The following is a 27,769-nucleotide window of genomic DNA, read 5'->3' as shown; positions in this document are numbered from 1 at the left end:
GGATCCTTAGGGCAATTACCGTATGTACTCATGTATAAGTCGACCTCATGTATAAGTCGAGGGTAGGTTTGGGGCACTAAAATTACAGTTTTTGATATGACACAAGGGTAAGTCCTGCTCAATTGGTAAATTACCAGCCAGTTTCAAATTTCCCCTTTTTGGGCAAGGTTCTGGAGAAAGTGGTGGATTCTCAGATTGAAGATTTCTTGGAAGAAACTGGTTACCTAGATCTATTTCAAGGAAGTTAAGACATTTCTTTGCCATCAGGCATTTTGAGGAGGATGAAAGGCACATTACTGGGGAGATTGTGTGTGTGTGTGTGTCAGGGTGGGGTGGATATTTAGTTTTAAATGTAATTTTAATTGTATGAGTATTTTTATTGACTATTAACTGTATTTTGAATTTATTGGGTTGTGACGTGTTATCATAAGCCAACTTGAGTCTCCATGGGGAAAAAGCAGGGTAGAAATAAAGTTGATAAATATTAATATAAATATTCTCTTAACGTTCTCCTGGAACAGACTGAGCTCTCGCTTTTCAACATTCTACTCTGAAAAGTGGGTGGTTCCATTTAAATATGAGTTAAAATACACTGACCCATGGATAAGTTTACCCAGAATTTTGAGTGAATTTTTTTACTAAATTTCCTGGTCATTCATGAGTATATGTGAATTTCAAAGAAAATAATAGTAACTAAACACTGGCTGTTATGCAAATTTATGCTTACATCCAGCCACACCATTACATGGAAATATGTAGAAAGGAGTCATATGGCAGATCATCTAGCCAAAACTTATTTCAGTAGGTGATCTAAACATGTGCCCTCTCTTATAAAAGTTAAGGAAATGTTTGCAATTGTTTACATTAGGTTGAATTGTTCTTGTTGTCTGCTATGATTTTCCACTCTGCATTCCTATAATAACCATAGGAATTATATGGTGAAAAATTCCAATTATGCAAGCATGTCAAAAAAGCTAGAATCCACTATTGCAATCTTGAGAAAATGTGCTATATGCAGTTAACGTTTGCTGAAAAAACTTTTGTAAACCCAATGACACTTTTGAGTTACAGTCCTGTAAACCAAAAATGAATAGGGGAAGTGAATCATCATTTTTATGTTCAAGCTATTCAAGCAAAAACGGCTGAATGTGCTAAACCACACAAAAAAAGAAAAATGAGACTTCGTTCCACTGCAAAGTGAAACCAAACAATTTATTTGTGCTAAATGAATGGAAAGAATGTATTTTCGAATACATTTCTTTATACATTGTACCGGCGTATGCTGCTAAATACGCAATTGTCATCTAACTTTCTCTGTAAATCTGTTCCTTCTCTACCAAGCGATACAACATTTTCGGCATTTATACCAATATGCTGCTATAATGTGCACTTTCAATCACACCCTCTTCTGATTTTTCTTCGACTGCTTAAAATATTTGTTGAGACTTTCAGGAGAGGGAATCACACATTTAATATATTTTAAACAAGTGGGAAAAATCAGCCTTTTAAAAAATACAAATTGCTTTTCTACAGCAGAAAATCAAGAGCGCACAATTTAATCAGCCACAAGGATCTTGCTGGCAGAACCACACTTACAGAAGATCATTGTGATGAAAACAACAGTACGGACAGTTTTACAGGTCAACGTGAATAAGAAATGAAACAATCAACTCTTAAGGTCCATGGATCAATACATTCTATATACTTTGACAAGTCAGGCTTCCCACATTGTACATTAGACTGTACCACACACTCAAGAAAAGGTACGGTTGTGTCATGTATGTTTTACTGCTGTTACCTGAAAATTAATGGGATACTGGGGTTTTTTTACAGTGAGTTTGGGCATTAAAATGTCCGACTTTCACTTCTGCACTAAAAGCAGTTATTTTTGTTCATTACTGAAATGTAGTGCTGAATTATGTTTATGCTTGGAACATATGGTAATATCTAGGAGTCCATAATATACAGACTACACCTGTAATCATATGCAAATTGTTATGAAAAAATAATAACAAAAGCTGTCCCTTTTATTTTACAAACCTAGAAGCTGGGGCATGGGAAGGGGGAACAGGTGAAAAAATATAAAGCTTTGGGAGCTCAGCAAAACATAATGCCATAATACCAAACAAAACTAGCCAATGTTCCAGCCAGAGAATGGACATACATGTAAATTCAACCAAAACACTGATGAAAATTTGTTTTCGAAATTAGTGTTGTAGCTCCACAACACTGACTGCATTTTGCAACAACTGCAAATAGAGCACACTTCTCGACACAGAAAACACTTCCATGTTTTTTTAAAAGCCAGGGAAAACCACTATGTGTTTATCTACACGCAGGTTTCATAGGTTTCCTTACCCTTTGGTGGAAGTGCTTTCCATGTCGGAAACCTGTGCTAACATTGGAGGCGGCCCTTGGACAAACTTATACAACACAATTAAACAGTGAAGCCTCAGGAACTTCAGTGCAAATAAGTCAAATCCAAATATACCATTGTAAGCCTTTGGCTTGTAGTAAACTGCTCTGTGTTATGAGTCCAACTCTGAATACAGGTTTGCTGAGCACATGCACTAAGGCTGAGAGGAAGGATGCACCGAATGTGGGAAAGTAGCTGACTGGGAGGCCGGCGACTGGCCCGGAGGCTGCACGGGTGGCGGCGGAGGCAGCGGAGTCTGCGTGTTTGGAGAAGGCGGAGGAGTTGGGCGTTTGAATTTGTCAGGGCTGTTGCTTCTTCGGGGCGAAGGCCGCTGTGGGACAAAACATGGAAACCAGGGTTGAGGCCTGCAGGTGGCAAAACAAAACCTACTCAACCCTCCACTGCTGTGCTTCTTTCCTTCACACCTTTCACACCTCAGCTTCAACTCTAACTAATTTCTGGCAAGCACAATCAATACAGGAGGAAAAAGGTATGGTAGGAGACCTCAATCAAGCTTTGCTGAGCTTTCATTGTACTGTACTTGATCCCATCCATTTTGTATGCAACTGTGAGAGTACAGACATTGTACATTTCCTGTTAACTGTATTGAGTATGTGGTTTAATTAACCTACTAGCCTATATACCCGGCATTGTCCTGGTGTTGAAAGGGCTGCTGCTGACTACTTTCTCCAGCTCTGAGTAGACCTATCCCACAATAGCTCCATGGCAATACTCTGGCAACAATGGCCAGGTTCTCTTTGTGACTCTTCTTTCCTTTTTCCATTTCCTTCTTCCTTCCTTCCTTCCTTTTCTTCTTCCCTTGCTTTCCTTCACAATTTCCCCCCTCCTCTTTATTTCCTTTTCTCTTCCCTTCTTTTTCTTCCTTCCCCCTTCCTTCGTCCATTCTTTCTTACCTTCCTTTCTCTTACCTTCTTTCTCTTTCTTTCCTACGTTCCCCCTTTCCACCCTGCCTCCCTCCCCCTTATACACATGTCACCTAATAATAGCCAATTTGCTTCATTCTCTTTATTTTCTGTTTACATGACAGAAGGCCACTTCATCTAGCAACAGCCAATCCACTTTATTCCTTTTCTTTCCCTCTGCTCTGCGCCAAAAGGGCTGATTTTTTTTAGTTCAAATCCCTCAATTATTTCAAATGAGATAATGAAGAATATATGTGTCAAGTTTGGTCCAGATCCATCAATTCATATTGGGGCCTTTGTGGCACAAACTAACATACATACAAACAAACAAACATACTTTGACTTTTAGATAAATTGGACACAACAATAGCATATCAAAGAAAATGTGGAAGAAATTATAATCTTTTAAAAAACACATACAAAAATGGAAAATTCTCCCACTGGAAGTCAAAATTGCTTCTCAGACCTTTTTTGGGGCACCAATGGTTTTCTCATTCTTGGAGAAATTCATTTTTTAAGGATTAATATTTGTTTTTCCAAATGTACTGATGACCTAGTCCCTTGGTATATTATGCCTTTCTTGTGAAAGATGGAATGCCTTATTTCGGATGGCTCACTATTCCTAATAACAGGAAGGCTTTTAGCAAGGTTTAATGTTCTAATATACTAGATGGATACAAATAAATATACTAGAAGATACAATAAAGTCCACAGAACAATAAATGCTGAACCTCACAGTGGAGCATTGCATTTATCTTTTGATATTGTTATTATCAAAAGACGGAAAGATCTAATATAACCAATGATATACCTTCTTCTGGGTTATTCTCCGATAATTGTGCTCCAAAACTTTCACATATCAGTCACTGAGCAAATAACTAAGCTTTTAAATTTGGCAACTATCTGAGTTTTTGAGTATCACTGCCTTACCGTACAAAACAATCCCTCCTTATAATGTTGTGTTTGTTAGACTATTTTGATGTGGGTTTGCAGCTGGTTACAATTTTTTGTGCTTTAAAAACCTCTCCAAGCTTCTTCTTCTTTTTTTTTTAAAGGGTGAAATCATTGGCAAGCTGATTATACAAATTTGAAGACAATTAGAGAAAATATTAACAGATGGAATTTGCTCTGCCGAGATAGGTAGCCCTCTTGGGAACACGCATTCCACGTCCCTATTGGAGAACACAAGTTTGAAAGGGATTACTCTTCTATATTTTGGAATAAAAATTATTTAGTGGAAAAAGGGAAATAAGGGAGAAATAGTTTTTTAGTTTGAAGAAACCCTCACGGCAACAAAAAAAGGCAAGCGCTTTAAGAGACTGTGATGTTTACTCCTCAAAATACTCACTGTAATACCATGGGATGGTCCCATATGCTGCACATGAAGGCCTGGGGAGTTATAATAAGACACGCCGGCTCTGGTGAGTGAAGTTGGGGGAGTAAAACCAACTGTGTGACTTGCATATGAGAGACCTAGAATGATGGGAAAAGCAAGGCAAGATATGCTTATGGATTTTGATGAACCCAAAAACTCCAAACATGTTACAAAGAAGAAAACAGGCATTATCTTTCATACTGGGCAAATAAACTGCACTGGAACACAATGACAGTGTTTAGTGGTCTTGACAAAGGCATGTGATACTATTTAGTTGCTGTCATTTCTTAAGTTTTTCATTCAAGACATTTGGTGAGTAGCTGGGGAAACAATATGGACCTACCTAAACCTGCAGAACTGGGAGCATCTGTGTTTGCCAACAGGATCTCTGAAGAAGGACCTCTCACTACTGAACCTGCATTCAAAGTTACTCGTTTTTATGAATTATTACTCCTAAAACAACACTCCCAAGTCAGTTAAAAAAAACTGGAAGATAACGGCAAAAGATTTAAACTAGGGAATGAAATAAACCTAATCATTGAGGGTTTTTGTTTTAAAGTAAGGGTGAATTATTTTAATTCCTTGCATTAAAAATGCTTCAGTTACATTTAGTGGCACACTATGTGTTATTATTGTAATATATAACAATACATTATAGTTCTTAGATAATAAAACTCAACATTTGAAATGCACATTTGCTGTTTCTGTATAAAGATTACACATTGAAAGGCACAGATATCAGTATATTATTTATAAAATCTAAATGTGTTTTACCAAAGATGGCACTAAATAATTCTTCTGCCACAATATATTTATGTGATCAGAAACAAAAATTTGATTAAATCATAGACACATTAAAAACAAATATATTACATTTATATCATTAATTATATGCGTATTATTAAATTTATGCTAAAAACTAACATAAAGTACACAAAAAGTAGAAAGCATATTTACCAGGTGATATAGGTCTGCTAGAACTTGGTGAAGGTGTATATGGAATTGGACTGGACACAGTGCGAGGTCTTAATCCTTGTGCGGACATCTCATTAAAATATCTAATGTAAGAGATAAGCATAGAATATCATCCTCCCACAACTTTTCCTTTTATCTTATTTTCCTCTGCCACCTATCTGATAACAGACAGTAAAACAAAAGTAATAAGATGCTAGAGAAAAGGTGGGCAACTCTGAAAGGTATTATTCCAAGAGACCTCTTGTATTTGCTGCACCCCCACCCAAAACTCTACACACATTTTTTTACCTGAAATGCCCTTCCCTGCCTCCTAAAGGGCATTTTAGATTTGTCTAATATGTTTTGGAGGATCAAGATGTGATGGAAATGTCATAGTGATCATTTTGAGGCGAAGTTGTTAAAATCACTTGGCCTGGAGACCAAAAATAACACCATCCCCATGGGCCACACTTTGCCCACACCATGCTAAAGCAATGTCAGTGTTCAGATTAAATTTATGAACTATTTTTAAGACGACTTCTGATGATTGAAAGAGTGAGACTATTTAATCAAATATATTTCCTCCTTATTTCTGACTGTAGCACCATTGACCCAAGAACTACAGACAACATGCACCACTGCAAAAGTGGCATTCCCACTCTGTTGTTACAAAGTAAAGCCATTTACAGTAGAGTCTCACTAATCCAACATTCACTTATCCAACATTCTGGATTATCCAATGCAGTCTGCCTTTTAGTAGTCAATTTTTTGTAGTCAATGTTTTCAATACATTGTGATGATTTGGTGCTAAATTCGTAAATACAGTAATTACTACGTAGCATTACTGCATACTGAACTACTTTTTCTATCGAATTTGTTGTTAAACATGATGTTTTGGTGCTTAATTTGTAAAATCATAACCTAATTTGGTGTTTAATAGGCTTTTCCTTAATCCCTCCTTATTATCCAACATATTCGCTTATTCAACGTTCTGCTGGGCCGTTTATGTAGGATAAGTGAGACTCCACTGTATTTACTGATGATATCTCCGGAAGTCTTTAAACAAAAAATAAAGTTAATCCTTTCTCTCTGAAGCTATTACTCATGAGCAAATTTAGCAAGTTTCATCAGGTAACTTATCTGTTCCTTAAAGACAGCAACCCTGTGGCAAAGCACTTGTCCCAGCCTGTAGATTAACTTACCTTGCATGCCAGTGCTTTTATATTGTGTCGCTCCCCACCTCTTGCTCCCCAGTGAAGTGGTCAGTAAAACAATATAGAAAGGAGAAGATGCAAGAAGGGTGTAAACTTGACAAGGTCCTTCTGCTATTGGTGGTAGCCTCGTATTCCTATCTACAATGGAGAAACCTGGTTTTCAAACAGATCACCTGAGGTTACCAGCAAAACAAACCTCTCATCGTCCATTTCCAAACTGGATTCACTCTCTGAGAGCTGTCTGCACAAGGCTTCTCTCCTCTCCATCTCCCTCTGCAGTTTTCTTTGGAGCCTCAAGTTCTCTTCTCTCATGTGACGTTCTTCTTCTAAGTACTGTGCCATCTTCTCTGAATCTGAAGCATCAAGATTTTTTACATTTATTGTTGATTGCTTAACTCAGCTTTATGTTCTGTAAAGTCTTTACAAATATTGAGAAATATTGCTGAATTGAGATTGTGCATTTATCAGATGACAAGTACAGAGGTAGTTAAACATATAGCAACTTAGACCAAAAGTTTTGTCTCATTTGTTTTAACTATCTATGCCTGTAAACAATTACTCTTGCCTCAGTGTGTCCGGAGGAATTGGACGTTGGATGATCATTTGAAGAAGGCTTGAAACATTCCCCACCTTTTGATTGCCTGCTTTTCAATAATCTGCTCTTTCAGCATTTTCCGATTATAACCAGAACTCATACATTTGAGATGTTATCCCACCCTTTTAATATGTTTTCATGACCTTCCACGTATATCTGAGGCTCTGTACAATTTTCTTTTTTTATTAAAAAGCATTTAAAAGTTTAGATTTAGCATTCTGACGATTTGCAGTTTTTGAGTGCTCATATCCCTAACTTGTTGAATAATCAGGGAACATCTGTTTTAGTGTGCCGAACATGGAGATCTTCCATGTTGAAGTGATAAAAATATCAGAGTCAGACATTCACTAGCAATTGCTGGTTTAGGAGTAAAGCTCCTTCCACCTCTGAAGAACAGAAACTGGCTATTTAAAAAGCTCCCCCCCCCCCCCCCATATATACTGTGTGTATGTGTGTATAGATAGACACACACATATATATTATTAAAACAGATCCTACAACAGGAATTATATCCTTAAATAAAAGAAAAATGTCACATATTGTATTATAATTAGTATTTTTTTTAAAAACAAATACCATAACAAGTGTATAAATCATAGTATCTCCTGCTCTTTACATCTGAGGCTCGAGAACAATATTCCACAAATGCAAGTGACACATCAGAGTACAACATGGTCAGAATTATTGTTGGCAAGTCCAAATATGGAAATCAAAAACCATAAAAACTATGTAATAAAATGATCTAATAATAAAAATGACCTAACACATCCACATTTTTATTTGTGCAGGTTGTTTCCCCACAAGTGCAATACTCCTGTTAGGACCTTAGGAGCTGGTTATGATAACAGAAGCAAGAGATACACAGCATAATGAACCGCTGACCTTGACACCTCAATCAAATGTTGTAAGATTTGTAAGGGTAATTCAAGGTAGGATTGCTATCCCATCTCATCCGCAAAGTTTCTAAAAGCAGAATTAATGTTTCATTCATGTAGGTAGACTAGCTTCAGAGATGAGGAATAATACAGGATCACCATGCTAATTTGATAATTGAGAATGAAAGCTTCTACAGTCCACATCTTCCACTATCTTGGCATCTTTTTGCTTGTAGTAAACAAGCCAATGGCACCATGATCCTCATAGCATGGAAACAAGATCAGAAAGATAGCTCTCTGAGCCATTGCTGGACCACTGTTCAGGAGAGGCAACCTTGTTGAAGGTTTTCATGGCCATAATCACTGGGGTGTTATGGGACATGAGAGAAGCCTCCCACAAGGATGGTAAAAACATCAAAAAATATCCGGGCGTCCCCTGGGCAATGTCCTTGCAGACGGCCAATTCTCTCACTCCAGAAGCAACTCAAGTTGCTCCTGACACGAAAAAAAAACTGGGGTGTTATGTGGTTTCTGGGCTGTATGGCCATGTTCTAACAGTATTTTTTCCTGATGTTTCACCTCTGAAAATGCTAGCCGCAGATGTAGGTGAAACGTCTGGAGAAAATGCTGCTAGAACACGGCCATACAGCCCGGAAACCACACAACACATCAGTGATCACAGCTGTGAAAGCCTTCGACAAGGTTGCCTCTCCTTAACAGTGGTCCAGCACTGGCTCAGAGGATCATCTTTCTGAACTTGCTTCCATAAGGCAACCTTGGTGTTATGGAATGCCACAGAGAAGAAATTCCCATGTAATGAAGAATCAGCCATCGAAGCTGAAATGTGATAGAAGGAATTATACTGACCATCTTGGAAACAGTTTGGAAGCCTTCATATAATTTTTTGAGCTCTGAAGACTGACCGTATCATGACAGAATATGATATGATAACTCACCCACATATATGGAGTCAAGGATAAGAACAGAACATTCTGAATTTAAAGTACAGCAAAATGAGGTTTCATCCTTCTACTAATAAATCAGCCTAGCAATTGTAAATACCCAGAGACCTTGTTCACACTTCTGAGTACAGCAAGCAAAAGCAATGTACTGAAGAGATTTGGCAGGTTCCCAGAGATTAATGCTTTAACTCCTTTGACACATATTATTAATTTTCCAAAGTTGCCCACAAGGTTTCAAATTCAGCCCTCTCATTATCCCCCTAAAACACAATCATGTTCAGCAATGCATAATTCCCTAGAAAGCAAGATAACTAATTTGTCAGACTGATCTTCCAAAATATTTTATTAAAACCAAGTCTAAAAACAACTAATTCAGAAGAAGGGAAGTATGTCTAGCTCTGATATTCTTGAACTTTTTTCACTTGTGATCTCTTTCCTCCGGAGAAGTTTTTATGCAACCCCAGTACAGAGGTATATAAAATAGGTATGAAAATCAAACATTTTCTGATAATATATAAATAATAAATCAGCATTTCCAAGGCTTGCTAAACAGGCTGATTTTCATTTTTATGAAGTACAGCTGAAGCATTTTCAGCACCCCCAATGCTTCTAGAAAGCATCAACTTGGGAAAGCTGTGCATAACACTGGCAGTTTCAAGCAACATGCTGAGTTTAAAATATTTTTCTATTTGAATTGGCAAAAAATTCTGATAAGCCAGGCATATTAAATAATTCTTCTGCCACAGTATATTTACTTGATCAGAAACAAACATAGTGTGTGTATCTTAGCAAACCAAGACAAACAATGGCATGTAATCTTGCAATAAAACTGTTTTAGGCTTCTTTAGATGTGTCAAAGTTCTTTCCAGTTTTGTCATCAAGAATGATGTAAAAATCCAATACTAGTTATCAGAATCTGGTGTATAGTCTATAGCAACATCACTTGAAATATATACTTGCCCAATAAAGTAAAAAAAAAAAACCCTCACAAAGCATACCACAAAATGTTAATGTTACTACAAACACTGTAATTAAATATCTGAACTGTTGGAGGTTTTCCAGGCTGAAATGATTAAAGTTCATTAAAACATACCTCTACAAGGGAACATAGCCAAGATGAGCTGGACTTACGCTGTAATTGTGCAGCTCTAAGTTGTTTCTTTAACCTCTCTACTTCATTCTTTAGGAACCTGATATGCCGCATCATATTCTCTGGAGAGTCTATCTCCATTGATATGTCCCTTGGTGATGGAGGCGCTGACACAGGCTGGTCTAATTTTTCCTGCAAAATTCTGAAATTTAAATAAATTATTTTTTCCCTGAAACAAACTGATATAAATGTGTAATTTTGCTTGAACTCAACATAATATCATGCCAAGAAATAAAGAAGACGTAAATGTTCTTTCTGGTAAATCTACCTCTGAAATTTAGCTCAGTTCAGATCAGAGACAAACAATAGTTTGCTGTAAAATGTATTAGCCAAAATGAATATTTGGCTTGTGCATCTTATTCACAAACCAGAGTATCCATAAATGCATGTCAAGGAGAATAAGAAACCATAAGTGAAAGTCATAAACATAATAACAAGCCATGGTTTACCACTACATTTCAATGGGGACACTTTTACATCTGATGGCCATAGCATAAGAAACTATACTGAAATTCCAAGAAAATTCACACTTTACTACAAATATATTAATTAAATGCAGGAAAATGAGGAGCTGGACTTTGAAGTGCTACATCCAATCTTCTTTTCATCCTTCAGTTTGCAATTATTTGTGCTTTGTTGCTTTTGCATATCTTAGACAAGAACCCTAACTGGACAAAGCTTCAGAATAGCATTTGCTTTTTCCCATCCATCAATCCATCAATCAATCAATCAATCAATCAATCAATCAATCAATATATTCTCACAGTTATCATAATTAAGGGCTAGATTAAATTCTCTGAGAAAGCTTGGCTTTGTTACATTAAACACACAAATATGCAGAATAATTTGAAACATTGTCAAGCCTTGGATTGCTGAATGCACAAATGTAGAATCCGTAGATACAAAGGGCTCACTGCAGTGACTGAACATTTATGTGTTAAAAACACATTATGAGCTAAATGGAGCACAAGAGCACAAGATCTGTTTTACTGCTGTGCCAGACTGTAACAAAAACATTTTCATCTCTATATGTTTTGAAATATCAAATCAATGGTCATGGGACTAGAAAGATCATGCACATTCTGAATCTTTCATTAACTAGATTAACAACTGCCATATTACAAAATACATTTTCTTATTGAAGTTCAAAGATTTCTCTGCTTCTGGGGAATTCAAGACATGCTGTGAAATGTCTGTTCCTATGAAAATCAAGATAAGTCAAGAGAGTTGCATGAAAATTAATTTTCCAGTGTTTGAAACAAGTTTCATAACATTAAAGGCAGAGGTTGTCATAGGGTATAACAGTGACTCCAAGCAAGTTACACTGACGTGATATACACTCCATTTGTTTGCCTTTGGCTGAACAAAACATTAGTATTGCTGCTTTCTTATGTCTTCAGCAACACCTTGCATCACCACATCATCTTAAACAGATAACAGCACCTGCATTTTATCAGATTAGCATTCTTTCTCTTGCTCCAAGAAGATGATTCTAGAACAGGCATGGGCAAACTTAGGCCCTCCAGGTGTTCTGGACTTCAACTCCCACAATTCCTAACAGCCTACCAGCTATTATGTTCTTTATTTTAAATATTGTGTTGTTCTTTCAATTTGTTTGCACTACAAACAAGGTATATGTGCAATATGCATAGGAATTCGTTCATTTTTTTTTTCAAACTATAGTCTGGTCTCCCAGCAGCCTGAGGGACCGGACCATGAACTGGCCCTCTGCTTAAAAAGTTTGAGGACCCTGTCCTATGCGGTTGAGGTCCAGGCGATCTAAAAGACCATATCTCCTGACACAAATCTTTCACAACAATATGAAAATGAAATAAAAATTGCAGACAAAAAGAAAGCCAAGACAAACCGTTTTTCTGCTTCAAGTTTATCCATTCTCTTCCAGAGACGATTCACTAGTGCTTCTTGTTCTTGTTCTAGTGTATTTTCAAGATCAATCTTCTCACGTCTTAGCTAGAACACAATTTTTTTTTAAACATACATGCACACACAGATATTAATTTTTATAAATTTAGCTGGAACATTACAGCAATATATTTGGAGGCAAAATAATTTAAGGCCACATTATCGTTCCAGTTAACAACGTGAATTAACTTCTGGGTTAACTTCTGAAGTTTGATTCCCCCCCCCCCTCCCCAATGAATCTTAAGTATGCCAGATTGCAGAAATCCAAATGAAAGAATGCCACAACAGCAGCAACCCAATATCTATACTGGTAGAGTTGCAGTTGGTATATTAGGTTACAAGGATGAAAAGTACTTTGAAGCTCCAAGGCCACTGCCACACTATGTTTATCATGCCTCAATCTGATAACAAGGTGAGAATAATAATGTGTCAGTCTAAGGAAGCCACTGCCTCAAAATACAACCCAACTGGACTGAGCATTCTGAATCTGCTCAAGAATGAGGAGGGTCATCTGGAAAATTAGAACAGAAAACTGGAGGTGAAGAAAATATGTGAAAATGCCATGGCTGGTTGTCATGATGCTTGAGCAGAAGCACTCCGACCATCTCTGACAACTAGGAGGCGGGGAGCTACTAGAAAAGAAAAACATGTTTTGTGGCATGTTCCTTATAACACCCAACAACGTGCAACCAAAAGACCTCAATGTACTGCCAAGACAAAGGAAATCCAACTTGGTTAACTCAAAGCTCAATGTGTGCTCATCTCACTGTTTCCCTAAAATCTTCTCACCATGTTGAAAATATCTTGATTCAAGTAATAAATGCCTCCCAGCAAGAACAGGAAACCATTCATTTGGAAGGGCGCTCGTCTACACACCAACAAACCAAATTCAGCAACACCAACAGCATGTTATACAAGCATTGTGTAAGTGCCATGGCACAACTTCTGAAAACCAAATAAGACAAATTCTATAGCAGTAGTGTATTTTGAAGTTCACTAGGGAAGTTGACAACAGAAGTAACAATTGGCAGGAACAGCTGTAATCCAAATCTTATGCTGCCACATAATCCAGATTCAGAATGCAGATTAATTACTTTGAACCGGATTATATGAGTTGACATTGCTATATAATCCAGTTCAAAGTAGTTAATCTGTGTTCAAAATCTGGATTATATGGCAGTGTAGATGGGGTCTAAGAAAAGTAGAGCTGTTTGATTGGTTAAGACTTGGAAACAATACTTGATAAAAAAGAAAAATTAATAATGAATATTAAGTCGAAGACAGACTGGCTCTGACTTTGGCTCGAAACTTCCCCTGTTGTAATGGTCATATGATTTTAATTGTTTTAATTTGATCTGGATATTGGCTTTTATTTGTGTTTTATGTTTGGTTTTTTCTACATATTGTATTATATGTGGCATTTATTCTGCTATTGTGTAAGACTGCTCTGGGTCCCCCTGGGAAAGAGTAGTATATAAATTAAATAAATAAATAAATACCCCCACCAAAAATATAGTTCCATGTTAACTTTGTATTTATTTCATTTTTAATCAGGATTTTAAAGTCAAATATGCCAAAATGTCAAGACGACCTTTTTGTTCTCCTCAATGAAACAAGCACTGATGACTTCTAAACTCCAGATGTTTAGTAATCCCCTGTAGTAATTCAAACTACTCACATATCTTCTGTGGTTAGTTAATTTGTTCCACTTTCTCCCCTATAATTTTGGACTAAATGAAACCGTTAGCCAAGAAAGGAGGATCATGACATTCTGTCCAATACTATTGCTCCACCTAGTGTCACTGTGCAGCCTTGGATAATGGTCAGACTATGTGAAAAGCTTTCACACTGGGCTTTTGTGCATATTTTACTTTAAGGGCGCAGCCTGGAAGGGGCAGAGCTCTATCGAAGCTCTACAGAGACAGAATTAGATTTCAAATACCAGCAGAGCTTTCCACCTTTAATTTTACTTGAGTATGTCCAGATGGAAGATAAATGCAAATTATCATTTGCCAACACATAACATCAGGATAGTGAACACCTATGTCTTGATTATAATCTGCTCTTTTAAATATGTTCGTTCTTTGGAACCCAGTTTGTTAAGCTCTTTTCAGTCTCCTCATGGAGAAAAAAAGCGGGGTATAAATAAATATCATCATCATCATCATCATCATCATCATCATCATATTGCAGCCTGTTTGCTGATTTTCTTTTACTGTATTTTATCCCTGAAATGTTATACTACATCTACATTTTAAAAAACTTTCTCCCTTTCTCGCAAACTAGTCTGGAGTAATCCATGAAGAAGATTGACCTTCTTGAGGCTACTGTGCAAGTACAGAAAAGACATGCAATCAAAATTTTGCAAAAAAAATATCAACTGACTGTTTTATATAGCTACACATTTTGCTCTCTACATTTGAATCTTATATAAAAACTAAATTTGTTCCAAGCCTGTCTTTGATTAACTACTTAAATTGAAATGGGTACTCATTAGAAGGCCACATAGCAGATATGCAAAAATCAGTGTCCAGCAAATTGGACAGATCTTCAAGCTTTTCTATCAGCTGAAAAGGTTTTAATGTACTGATTGCTGCATATTTCTCTTTAATATTGTATTTTTCTATATAATCCAAATCCGAGGCTTTTTATTTGTATTTTATCATTATTAGTTACTTGAGTGGCACTTTTGGCAGAGATGGAAAACTTCAATTTAACAAACCATGAATCCATTTATCCCACCGAAACAGAGGCCCCTTTCACACAGTTGTATAAAATCCACACTGAACTGGATTATATGGCAGTTTGGACTCAGATAACTCAGGGCCCTTCCACACTGCCCTTTATCCAAGGATCTGACCCCAGATTATGTGCTTTAAATGGGAATATATGTGTCCCCACTGCCAGATAACCTGGGATAAACAGATAATCTGATATCATTCACAAACTCATCCCTCATCATGCTACATACCAACACTTGCTAACAAAGTTCCCCAGCTGCCCCATATAGTAAAAAGAACTCATTCTCTATGGAAGGAAAGGAACACCAGTGGGAGAATATTCCAGTATATCAGGTCACTTCCTTGATAAACTAAACACCACTGTTTTTATGGAAAGGAAAGGAAAAATCCAGCAAAACATTGCTGAACAAAAGGTGACCAGTAAACCCCTTTCTGTTGTTTGAAGCCTCTGTATGGATACTCTTTTCTTCTTTTATTACAGGTGTTAATTAAGTACAGGAAATCTAAGGAAGGCTGATTGTTCTTGTGTCCCCCAAAATAGTTTCTGACTCATGGTAACCCTAATGCAACACTATCATGCGATTTTCTTGGCAAGGTTTATTCAAAAGGTTTTTTTCTTTGTCTTCTTCTGAGGTCCCTTCTAGACTACTATATAATCCAGATTATAATCCACATTGTTTGCTTTGAACTGGATTATATGATTCTACACTGTCTTATAACCCAGTTCAAAGCAGATAATCTGGATTGTATATGTCAGTGTAGATGGGGTCCTAGAATGTTATCTGATAAGAGCTCAGGAAGTTCAGACTCTACACAGAACTGTAACTAAAGCAGTTCTATATGGTTGCATTGTTTACAGTGTTTTTCATTAGAAACACGCACATATCCATATGTACACCTGTCAGGTGAAGATTGCACTTCATGTTTCTCATTCATGCAGGCTCAAGGACATGGAAGACCATGCCATAATGAGGCAGTCGTCAAAGGATGTTGTTGTCCACCGACGATGAACGAACACAACCAATTTTCTGGCAGCAGCTTCCCATGGGCTCTGTGACATCTCAGCATTAACGTTCTAAGGTAATTCCCAGGGAACTAACTCTCTGTTGAAGCACACACAGTTTTATGGCATTAACAAAGAAGCAAGTGCAATCAGACTCTAATATGGTCCCGTACTCCAAGGGAAAGAATTGCTTTGCCATAAATTTTAAGGTACACAGCTAGAGCTAAAAGAGTTCATTATGCAGCACTAGAACTTGTGATCATCAACTGAAGCTGAATAGTGAGAGATTGAGGAACTATCAAGGAAAGTGACTCTTCACACAGTACATACTTAAACTGTAGAATTCACGACCACAAGCTGTTAGGTTGGCTGTCACTTTTGATGGCTTTAAAATGGGATTTTATATAAGTCCATGAACCCCAGGACCACCAGCAGATGCTTGCTGAAAAATCTGTCTATCACTTCAGTATTAGAAGAAACTCCTCGATATATCAATTGCTAGAGATGTAAAAGCAAGAGTGCAAATGTATTCTTGTTCTTTCAGTAGAATGTTGACCTATGTAAATAATTTGATTTCAGCTATGATGCTTCTTCTTGTGTTTTAGACATATTTAGAGGACCACAATTAGATTGGGGGGATACTGGAGAAAAATGTGTAAGCTTCCATTTCAAATTGAGATATCAAGCAATTGAGTATTCTGAGGAACTATCAGCTGAATACTGAGATTATACCCTACCAGTTGGGGGAAAACCTCCATTCCATGCAGGATGTCTAGACAAGAACTTTTTAACTTGTTCCACTCGTGCCCCTTTCAGTTTCAGAATTTTTTATGTGATCCTAGATATATGGGTATATATAATAGGTATAAAAACCAAACATTTACTGATAATAATAAAACAGCATTTGCAATGCTTGCTAAACAGATTGGTGTTCCTTTTTGTGGGATGTAAATTGATGCCATTTAGAAACCTTTTACTGCTGTTGCTAATTTTTTCGTGGCCCCCAACATTATGACCCACAGTTTAAGTAGTGGTCTAGACTACAAATCTGTTTGCTGTTCTAATGCTAGAAGTATTCTATAAGTTAATATTGCTTGAGCTGTTAATATGTGCTCTATAACCCTCTACACCAGACCTGAACAACCTGTATTCCTCCAGGTATTTCGGATTCCCAGTCCCAGAAGCCCCAGCCAGCTTGCCCAATGGTCAGAAATTCTGGGAGCTGAAGTCCAAAACAGCCAGAGGGCCACCGGTTATTAAGACCTTCCTGAAGACCACTGAAGATTTGCATGTTTTAATGTATGCAAACGTAGCTGTATGCCTCAATTAAAAACATTGCATAAAATTACTTTCGGCCTATGTGGACAAGGTGTATATGAAGCACAAATGAATTCTTGGTCTAGAATAGGGTCTTATTTCCATTGTGTACATATATGCAACAACAAAGATTTCAAAATATTTTTTTAAATCCAAAACAGTTCTGACCCTAAACATTTTGGATAAGGGATACACAACTTGTATTTAGTAGCACACGCCTAACAAAAGTTATTATTTGCAATGGGCACAAGAGTTCCAGTTTATGACACTGTCCAGTCACTGACTGCTCTCTTTTATGCCTCATAACCTGCCCAAAATCATCTCACAGACTTAAAGACAAAATGTATTGCATTAAGTACATAACATGCCCTTGCCTTTTTGAAAGAAGCCATGCATAGTAGGGCAATGTATACCATGTCGGGCTAACATACATTCAGTGGTAAATAACTCAAAGGCACAAAATCCCATTTAATCTTAGAAGTTAAGTTAGGTCTGGTTAGTATTTGGATGACAGGCTGCCAATAAATCCAGGTGCTTTAGGCTATATTTCAGAGGAAGAAATTGGCAAATCCACCTTTGAATATTCCTTACCAAAGAAGCACCTATGATATTCAATAAACTCACGTGTTACTTGAAGATACATTATCTCCCATGCACACAAAATTAAAAGCCTGCAATGATATGGCTAGTAGGTTTCATCAAACATATCTATGTCTCTCTCACCATTCATGGCATAAACTAGCAATGTACCTGACTTTTGCACAATAGTTTCTCCCAGTGCTCAGCCAGCATTTTCTGAATGATAGTTGTATTCATTTTCAGTTCTACTAAACCATTTCCATTTCCATGCATACTGCTTCAACTGCTGTTCATTTCTTACAATTTCCACATTCCATGGGGGATCCGCCAATAAAAATAACAACGTGAAAGCACAGGCTATCTTTTATACATGCCACTTGACTGAACAGGATGCGTCATGCTGAAATATGACTGAGAAGGCAATGCTTCAGCCATTTCCATGCTAAGAGCATGCATACTGCTGATTTCTTGATCAATAGAAACTGCTCAGAGCCTCTATTTCTTCTGAAGCTAATCTGGCAAAATGCAAAATACATCCATGGCAAAATTATACAAGCTATGTGGCAATTATGGTATGACAAAAGTGACCATTATATTATCTGGCTTTTCTTGTATACATGGAACCTCAACATACATTAAATATATTCAGTAAGTGTAACCCATGTGAATGATTTAAATGAATTTCTCTTGGGAGCCACTCCCAACATATGATGATCACACGAAATTAAATCATAGTAGAGACCTTGTATGTCTGTTTCCTTTTTAACTGCAAATTAGCCCTACTCTCTCCTTCGCTCTCAACTGGTCTTGAAATGTTTTTCTTTTTCAGTCTACCCAGAACCATTTCTTCCATTCTCCTTGCCTCTAGGCTTTCCCACTCATATATGAAACCTTCTTTCCAATCTTCAGTTTCTCACTATAAAGTATTTATTAACCTCAATCAAAACGAAAACACTTTTCTTCCTTCACTGATGCTGTGCTTCAAAATGATCACGTTCCCTGTGCAAGGGAGATTCTACGTCAACACACCACCTTAAGCAGCATCAAAACTTAAGGGTCAAGAGGACAAAATAGACAATGGGATACCTACCTGCTCCAGGGTGAGTTGCTTTGAAATGGTATCATTTTCCAGTTTTTTAATCTTCTTCATCAATTTGTTCACTTGGAACTCCTGTTCTTGTTCTAAATGTTGCTCAAGTTCAGCTTTCTCATGCTGTAGCTATAAAAAGAAAATTTGAAATTTGAAAGTAAATGTTTTGAAACGACAAAGCTGTTAAAAACAATATTTGACCATGAGACAAGTGCACCTAACTTTCCAAACTCTGAACTCAAACTAAATGTCAGAATTCAAACCCAATGGTGTAAAGAAAATTCTGATAATCTATTCCCATAGCCCAAAAATCAAATGAATACCACTCAGAAAACTTCTTTCCATAACAATTAGTGTCTCTGTAAAAGTTCTTCTTTTAATTAATACCATCTATTCCAAGATGTCTCATAAGAGGCTCATTCCTCTTCACTGTGTTTCTGCAGTGCATTATCTATGTAACCAATTACTGTGCCACGTAAATCTAATTGAACAAAGTAGCTTTACAAGGCCAATAAAGAACTGCAGAGTTTTGCTAAAAGCACCATCTAGGCATTTTGCAGCTCACACTAGCGCAATGTGTTATGACATCCTTCTGTGAAGAAAAAAAATGTTCTCAGAGGAGCTGGGCGTCTGAGGAAATGGTTCACTTATACGTGTATGTGGATTCTTATTTCAAAATTAGCTGTCATGCTTAAGCATATTTCAAATCTATACCTTTTTGCACTAAAACTGAAAAACAGACACATCAGTGTGCTTCAATGACAATGCGAATCATGCTGATCTGGAAAATGCCTGCCAACTGCTAATGGGAGATCTATAGCTCTCACACTCATAGTCAGCTTTTGTATTTACAGTATGCTGGAAAAAAAAAAACCTTCTGGAAGCTTTTTCTAGATACCACTTTGAATCCACTAAGTCCCCAAATGTGAAACACAAAGTTTAACAATGCAAGCGCTCAGGCATTATTAGACAGCTGCTTTGCTAAGTGTTTTGCAATGGCATGACGTTATCAGTACTCAGGGACCCTGAAAATCTGCAGAAAAAAAACAGCTCTGAGAGACCCGTCTCTTATATTAAGCAAACGTTAATGTAAAAATTACACAGCTTGTTATACTGCAGAATAAGTTCTCTTTATTTACAGGAGCTGGTAGCCCACTAATCACAGAATTTAACTGATTTATTAAATGAGAAAATTATATTAGGGCAACTAAAAAGAGCATAGCATCCATTGCTCACACATGCAAAAACATTCAAATACTCTACACTTTCGATAACTTCATGATACAGTTGAAAGTGTGGACATTTCAGACAAAAAATTCCAGCGTAATAAAACATAGTTTATTAAACAGGAATGAGTTTATTCATTTGACACCCCCCCCCCCCCCCCACACACACACACTTTTTTGCTGCTTATATCACTGCTGCTGGGACTGGCCGGATTTGGGTAATTTTAGCACTAATAATAATAATAAATAAAACTTTATTTATTCCCCACTCCATCTCCCGAAGGAGATGGCTTACACTGGGACAAGCCCAAAACAGTATTACATCAATAAAAACAGTAACACAATAAAATCACAATATAATAACACTTCTTACAAAAGTTAAAATAACTTAATAAATAAGTAAATATAATTTCCAAATTTTGAACGAAATCTAACCTTCAAGTCCATTTGGAGTTAGAAATTATAGTATAAGTTTGCACTCTAAGCTACAATATGAAACCAGGATCAGCTCCTAGTTTAATAAATCACAGCTTATTGCATCCAAACTGGGCCCTGTCTAGGTTGCTACGGAAAATCATCACTTTTCATTCTCCTACAGCAGTGGTTCCCAAACTTATTTGGCCTACCGTCCCCTTTCCAGAAAAAATATTACTCAGCGCCCCCCGGGAAAGGGGGGCGTGGCTCAGAGGGGTGGCCGTGGCTCCTGCTCAAGAGTACGGGCTGAGCCTCTCCCCTAGGGCTGGGAGGGGGAGGTGGGCGGGGCCACAAATGGGTTTATTTATTTATTTATTTATTTATTACAATATTTATATCCCGCCCTTCTCACCCAACAGGGGACTCAGGGCGGCTTACAATAAAACAGACATATAAAAACAGTACAATACACTATAAATTAGTTAAAAAATTAACTTACATATAACATTCATAAAATGCATTTATAAAATATAGATAGGCGTGTACAAGTTTAAAAGACTGGGTCTGTCAATTGAGTTCCAGTATACATAATAGTAATTAATGCTGCTGATTCTTATTCGAAAGCCTGGCCCCACAACCAAGTTTTTACCTTCCTACGGAAGGATAGGAGGGAGGGAGCCTGCCTGACTTCAATGGGGAGGGCGTTCCATAGGCGGGGAGCCACTACTGAAAAGGCCCTGTCTCTCGTCCCCGCCAGCCGCACCTGTGAGGCTGACGGGACCGCGAGCAGGGCCTCATCCGACGATCTTAAGCTTCGAGGTGGGTCATAGCGGGAGACACGTTTGGATAGATAAGCTGGGCCGGAACCGTTTAGAGCTTTATAGGCTAAAGCCAGCACCTTGAATTGTGCTCGGTAGCTAATCGGCAGCCAGTGGAGCTGACGTAACAGAGGAGTAGTACGCTCCCTGAACGCCGCTCCAGTTATTAACCTGGCAGCTTCCCGTTGGACTAATTGAAGCTTCCGAACAGTCTTCAAAGGCAGCCCCACGTAGAGTGCGTTGCAGTAGTCTAAACGGGATGTAACAAGGGCGTGGACCACCGTGGCCAAGTCTGGCTTCCCAAGGTACGGTCGCAGCTGGCGCACAAGTTTTAATTCTCCTCTAGCTCCGCACCCTGTGTCCTAACAGGCACCTCAGGTGCTCAGCCCTGTCTCCGGCACTTGGGAAGAGGCCCCGCCCCTCCCCTGTGTCCTAATAGGTGTCATCACTGCCCCCCTGGATTGCTGCAGCACCCACCAGGGGGCGGTAGTGCCCACTTTGGGAATCACTGTCCTCCAGGGAATATGTACATTAAAAGAGATAATAGCCAAGGGCAGATTCAAATTGAAAAACAGAGGAAGTATCTATAATCACTTTGGTTTAAGGTTTCAAGAAAGCATAGATGTATTTCTGAGCACAAAATATGACTCCATTTGTATTGATTTCCCCTCTACCCTTAAAATTGGGAAAGTCTTCAGAGGTAGTCATATTGGCCATGCAGCAAAATACACAAACCAGTAATACCTTTATTGGTCCAATTCTGAACCATAAAGAAGCCAGGGAAACTTCGAAAGCTTGTATGATGTATTTTACAGTATGCTTTGGAGTTGACTGAATAAAGATTGCTGCATTGTGGACTTCTGAAAAATGTATATAATTAGATACAGTACTTCAATTATTTAATACATTTAAGGGTCTGTAATTTTAAGTTGTTAAAAGGAAAGGCATTAATAGATACCTGATTAAATTTTTGACAGAGCTCAGAAGATCCTTAGTGGTGACTTAAAAGCGTAGTGTTATTACAAGGTTATTTATATATATTTAGTAAGAGCGTATCTGACCTGTATTGAATAATTTGATGTGGCTTGCAATAATACAAACACAAAATAGCTAATAAAACTATAGTGTGCTTTTTTATATACATAGAAAGATCTACTTTAGGTGAAAAACACAGTACATGATCAAAACCAATTAAAATTATAGAAAAGAACAGACCTCAAGTCACTAATGCTTAGACACAATGTGCAAAAATGTCTGTGTGAACAGGAATGATTTCATCTGACATGGAAAAGTTATCTCCTGTTTCCATTTCCTTTTGTTTTGTCTCTTTGAGACTGGAAGCCTAAGGGTAGAACTGTCTCATTTTTCTATTCATCCATGAACGATGCTGGGAGTACCTCCAGCGAAAGAGTGGGGTAGAAAATGCCATAAATAAAAATAAATTAGTGCAAGGACCAGGTGTACCAGAGCTTGGAGGGCATTCCATAAGTACAACATCTCTACAAACAATCCCATGCTCTCTGATTCACCACTCACTCAAAATCAACAGAAAGATTCAAAAAAGAGATTGTTCAGGGGGGAAAAGATGTTTCCATGTTAAACCAAGCTAAAACTGGAGAATACTCCCTCATATGACTTCAGAACAAATGTGAAATACTATTCTATGCCTATGCACACTTGCTGACAAACAAGCACCATTGGACTCAGCAGGGATTACCTCTGGGTAAGCGTGCTCATTAATTTAGCTGCCTTGAGTCCCCACAGGGAGAAAGGTGGGGTATAAATAAAGATAATAATAATGGAGCCCCTGGTGGTGCAATGGGTTAAACCCTCGTGCCAGCACGACTGCTGACCGAAAGGTCGGCGGTTCAAATCCAGGTAGTGGGGTGAGCTCCCGTCTGTCAGCTATAGTTCCCCATGCGGTGACATGAGAGAAGCCTCCCACACGATATAAAACATCAAACATTCGGGCGTCCCCTGGGCAATGTCCTTGCAGACTGCCAATTCTCTCACACCAGAAGTGACTTGCAGTTTCACAAGTTGCTCCTGACATGAATAATAATAACAACAACAATAATACATATGCTTAATTGTTTTTATATAAGTCTTGTAAAATAAATGTTTTGGCCTATCCACCCCCCCCCCCCCCAATTCTGGTAAAAGACTCGCAGATTGAATTTCCACAATGGCTGTGAAGATAGCTACATTATTGTAGGAAAAAAACACACCATAATCTTCCACTACCCCTACACCTTCTCCATGTTCCATTTCTTTGTAGACTATGAAAGATGAGGAAGCAATACCTTCCTCCACAATCAAGGGGCCTTGGAATCATAGAATAGTATAGTTGGAAGAGACCTCATGGGCCATCCAGTCCAACCCCCTGCCAAGAAGCAGGAAATCGCATTCAGAGCACCCCCAACAAATGGCCATCCAGCCTCTGCTTAAAAGCCTCCAAAGGAGCCTCCACCACAGTTCGGGTGAGAGAGTTCCACTGCCGAACAGCTCTCACAGAGGAAAACAGCTCTCACAGTGAGGAAAGTCCAAGGCCCCTTCTATACTGCCATAGAAAATCCAGATTATCTAATTTGAACTGAATTATATGGTAGTTTAGACTCATATAATCCAGTTCAAAGTAGATAATGTGCATTATCTGCTTTAATAGTAAGGATTGTATGGAAGTGTTGAAGGGGGCCTAATCATTCATGGTGACCTGTCAAACCTGTTTTGTCTTCTGAGTCTTTTTAAAACTTACTCAGCATTTGCTTTCAAGTTCTTGAAGCGGTAGAAGTTATACCAAACATACCCTCAAACAGGCCTACCTAAATTCGGCTCTGAACTATTTTTTACTCCTTACCGGTTAGGTTTTGGAATAATGGAATATATACCTGCATCAGCTTCCTTGAAAGTTCATTGGTGAGAAATTCTTCCTCCTTTTCATAGTTCACTGCAAGTGTCTCCTTCTCCTTCTGCAATGCTTGGATCTTCTTAAACAAAGTATTGCTGATAAATTCTTCTTCTTGCTCTGCCCTTGCTTGCTACAAGAAAAAGAAAACATATTTGTAAAAATATGAAGAAGCATATGTGTAAAATATGGTTATGAAAATGATGAACCAATTCAGGCCTACATGTGAAAACTACTTTGACTGATGTATTGGTACGGGTTACCCTTTCATTGAGTTTGTTGAAATAGAATTATGCCCACATGGCCCTCCATCAGAGCTTCTGAAGTTTAGAAAAATCCATGATAACTTACTGACAGTCTCATCAATTTAACATTTATTTGTATATTTAGAGCAATTATATCCTACCCTTCAGCAAAAAAGATTTTCAGAGTGGCTTGTAGAGATATCTATGGGCTTTCCATTCATCTGTCAACCTACGATGACCACATGACTCCTTCTTCTGAAATATAACCTACAGAACCCAGTAGTTTGAGGAGGTCTCCCATCCAAATACAGTAGAGTCTCACTTATCCAAGCTAAACGGGCCGGCAGAAGCTTGGATAAGCGAATATCTTGGATAATAAGGAGGGATTAAGGAAAAGCCTATCAAACATCAAATTAGGTTATGATTTTACAAATTAAGCACCAAACCATCATGTTATACAACAAATTTGACAGAAAAAGTAGTTCAATACGCAGTAATGTTATGTTGTAATTACTGTATTTACGAATTTAACACCAAAATATCATGATATATTGAAAACATTGACTACAAAAATGGCTTGGATTATCCAGAAGCTTGGATAAGCGAGGCTTGGATAAGTGAGACTCTACTGTACTAACAAATTCAAGTACTGATGCTACTTAGTTTCCAAGATGAGACAGAATCTGGTACTTATAAATTGTTAATTTGACAGTGCCCTGCCCTCTGTCAATAAACTGGAGTTTGGGATATATTCCTGCTCTGCTGTTTTGCTTTCAACTATTTCTTTGCAGATTTTTGTTTAAGGACTGTTTTACAAATCAGACTTAGAAAGGCCATCAACAGGGGGTTGAACAGAGACTACATTTTCCTGGCACAGTGCATAAATTATAACACTTGTTAACACCCTTGCCTCATGAGGGCTCTCGTGACCATTTTATCACATCTCCTTTCTGTTTTCCAGCCAGCATCACACTACATTCCAAGAACTCCCTCCACAGTCACAGTTACAACTGAACCTGTCACACAATCACCATACCAATCCACTTTGCATTTTATTGCTATTTTCACGTACTGAAATGTGTTATTCTTCACAACACAAGTTCTGTCCTCTTTTATGCATGATCATCCTAGACCCACAAACCATTATTTTTTCATACAGAGCCATTTGACTTAGTATGTTATAAGCTAGCACAGTATTACATCACTGTGGAAATACTTCCTATTGTTGTTAATCTTTAGACCTCCACATTTTTAATAGAGCTACAGTGTTATATAGATGTTCAATCTGTAATATAATACAACAAACCATAGCAATGGGTCCTTGTAGGTTTTACCTTTGCTGTATCTGAAAGTTTCTCTTCTCCCATTCAACCCTAAGTGTCCTGCCGGGTCCAACAGAACATCCAATATAATCACGGTGTGTGAATAGCACAAACCACTGTTCCACCAGTTTCGGATAGGCCATTTGCTTTGAAAGGAACCCAACAAGGGGACTGAAGAAGTCCCCACCATGCTTTTAATAAGCATATTCAAACAGCATTTAGAAATGAACCAAATCTCATTAACAACATTTCAAATGTTAATTTCCTTTCTCTCACAATAGGCAAAGATATCATGAACACTTTAAAAATGAAAGAAGAAAGGGCAAGCTTGTCAGATGACTAAATATCACAAAGTATTTTTATCAGCTTTACTGCCTTCCCTCCCAAGGAAGTGAGGGGAAAAGTGGCTTGCTCCCATGGAAACTGGAGAACATTGACCTTATTGCAGTTAAAAAACCTAACTGAAGTACTGTGGGATGGCAACACAGCCGCAGGCCCCTTCTACACTATCATATAAAATCCATATTATCTGCTTTGAGCTGGATTATATGGCAGTGCAGACTCATATAACCCATTTCAAAACAGATAATGTGGATTTTCTGCTTTGATAAATCTGGATTATATAGCAATATAGAAGGTGCCCCAGTGAATAAGAGGATACCTATTTCATTCCGAAGACAAACCAACATCCCCTTCCCATGGGGCAATCAGGCTTTTAAAAAACCTCCACTTATTCCTTCAGAAGCTTTTTTTTTTTAAAAAAAGATGCAGATATAAGCATGGATACACTTTAACTCCTATTCAGTTGTTGTCTGGAGATAAGGTATTTATATTATGGATTTCAAGCTGTGGGCCACTGTTTGCTTCTCATATTTGTTGACAGATTTTAATTAGAACTAAAGTAGATTCTGTCTGTAGTTTGAAGCAACTCTATTTGTGTGCCATCTGTTCTCAATGATTTATTTTTCCCAGGTTCTCAGAATGCAGCTTCCATTTCTTTTTATAAAATGGTATGTTCATCTTTGAAGGGCTTTTCCTTGAATGAATCTGCCATCTTTTCAACTCATTTATATAGTTCTTCATTGTTTTGTTTCAATGTTTCTATTTCTATTTGGTCATGCATTGTGTTTTGCTGCCAGTCGTAGAGCATTCCCACACTTGGTTTACATTTCTCTTTGATTTCTCAGATCTTATGGAAGAGAACTCTTGTTCTTCCTTTGTAATTGGCATCTTCTATTAAAGTAGGCAATGAAGACCCTGGCTCAGCCACTTATCAAAACGCAGACAGAGTTATCGTATCAGAAAAAGATTAAGGACCTCATTACATACAAGCCCTCACCCCACACACTTCTAAAACTGTTCATAGGAGAAGCAACACAGATTCCATCATATGATACAAGGGGACTTCTGCCTCCTGCCCATGCTACTTTGTCTGTGATCTGTCTCTGAAGTACAGCATAGGGAAATGGGGGGAGGGCGCATGGGGGCTGAACTCTGTTAAAAAGCACCTCCTGAGCTCCCACTTCATGTGGAAACGGGAGAAAGCAGGGACAAAAAATGTGGGATGGGATCTGTCAACTTTGTACATGTTAAATTGCTCAACTGACGTAGAGGAATGGGCATTTCTATGGGTGGTTTCCTACCGAGCATTGACATTTCTCTCCCAAAATCCTGTTTAATGAGTCTAGCATGATAATTTATTTCACTTAATTTAATCATTAG

The 27,769-nt window shown here is 37.9% G+C and overlaps 1 protein-coding gene across 1 annotated transcript in view; it reads right to left on the bottom strand.

Annotated features, from left to right (window-relative positions):
• Positions 1-2,008: 2,008 nt before the first annotated feature.
• The window catches only part of ccdc6 (coiled-coil domain containing 6), a 52,518-nt gene continuing 26,757 nt past the window's right edge, over positions 2,009-27,769 (bottom strand). Inside the window, 10 exon segments of the mRNA XM_062977374.1 lie at positions 2,009-2,499; positions 2,501-2,609; positions 2,612-2,747; positions 4,688-4,812; positions 5,672-5,772; positions 7,079-7,235; positions 10,446-10,606; positions 12,332-12,435; positions 19,118-19,246; positions 24,464-24,613. Coding sequence (XP_062833444.1) covers positions 2,355-2,499; positions 2,501-2,609; positions 2,612-2,747; positions 4,688-4,812; positions 5,672-5,772; positions 7,079-7,235; positions 10,446-10,606; positions 12,332-12,435; positions 19,118-19,246; positions 24,464-24,613 — 1,317 coding nt within the window. The 3' untranslated portion in view covers positions 2,009-2,354.

The sequence above is a fragment of the Anolis carolinensis genome, chromosome 3, assembly GCF_035594765.1.
Source record: "Anolis carolinensis isolate JA03-04 chromosome 3, rAnoCar3.1.pri, whole genome shotgun sequence".
NCBI lineage: Eukaryota > Metazoa > Chordata > Lepidosauria > Squamata > Dactyloidae > Anolis > Anolis carolinensis.
This window is presented reverse-complemented; position numbering and strand designations above follow the sequence as displayed.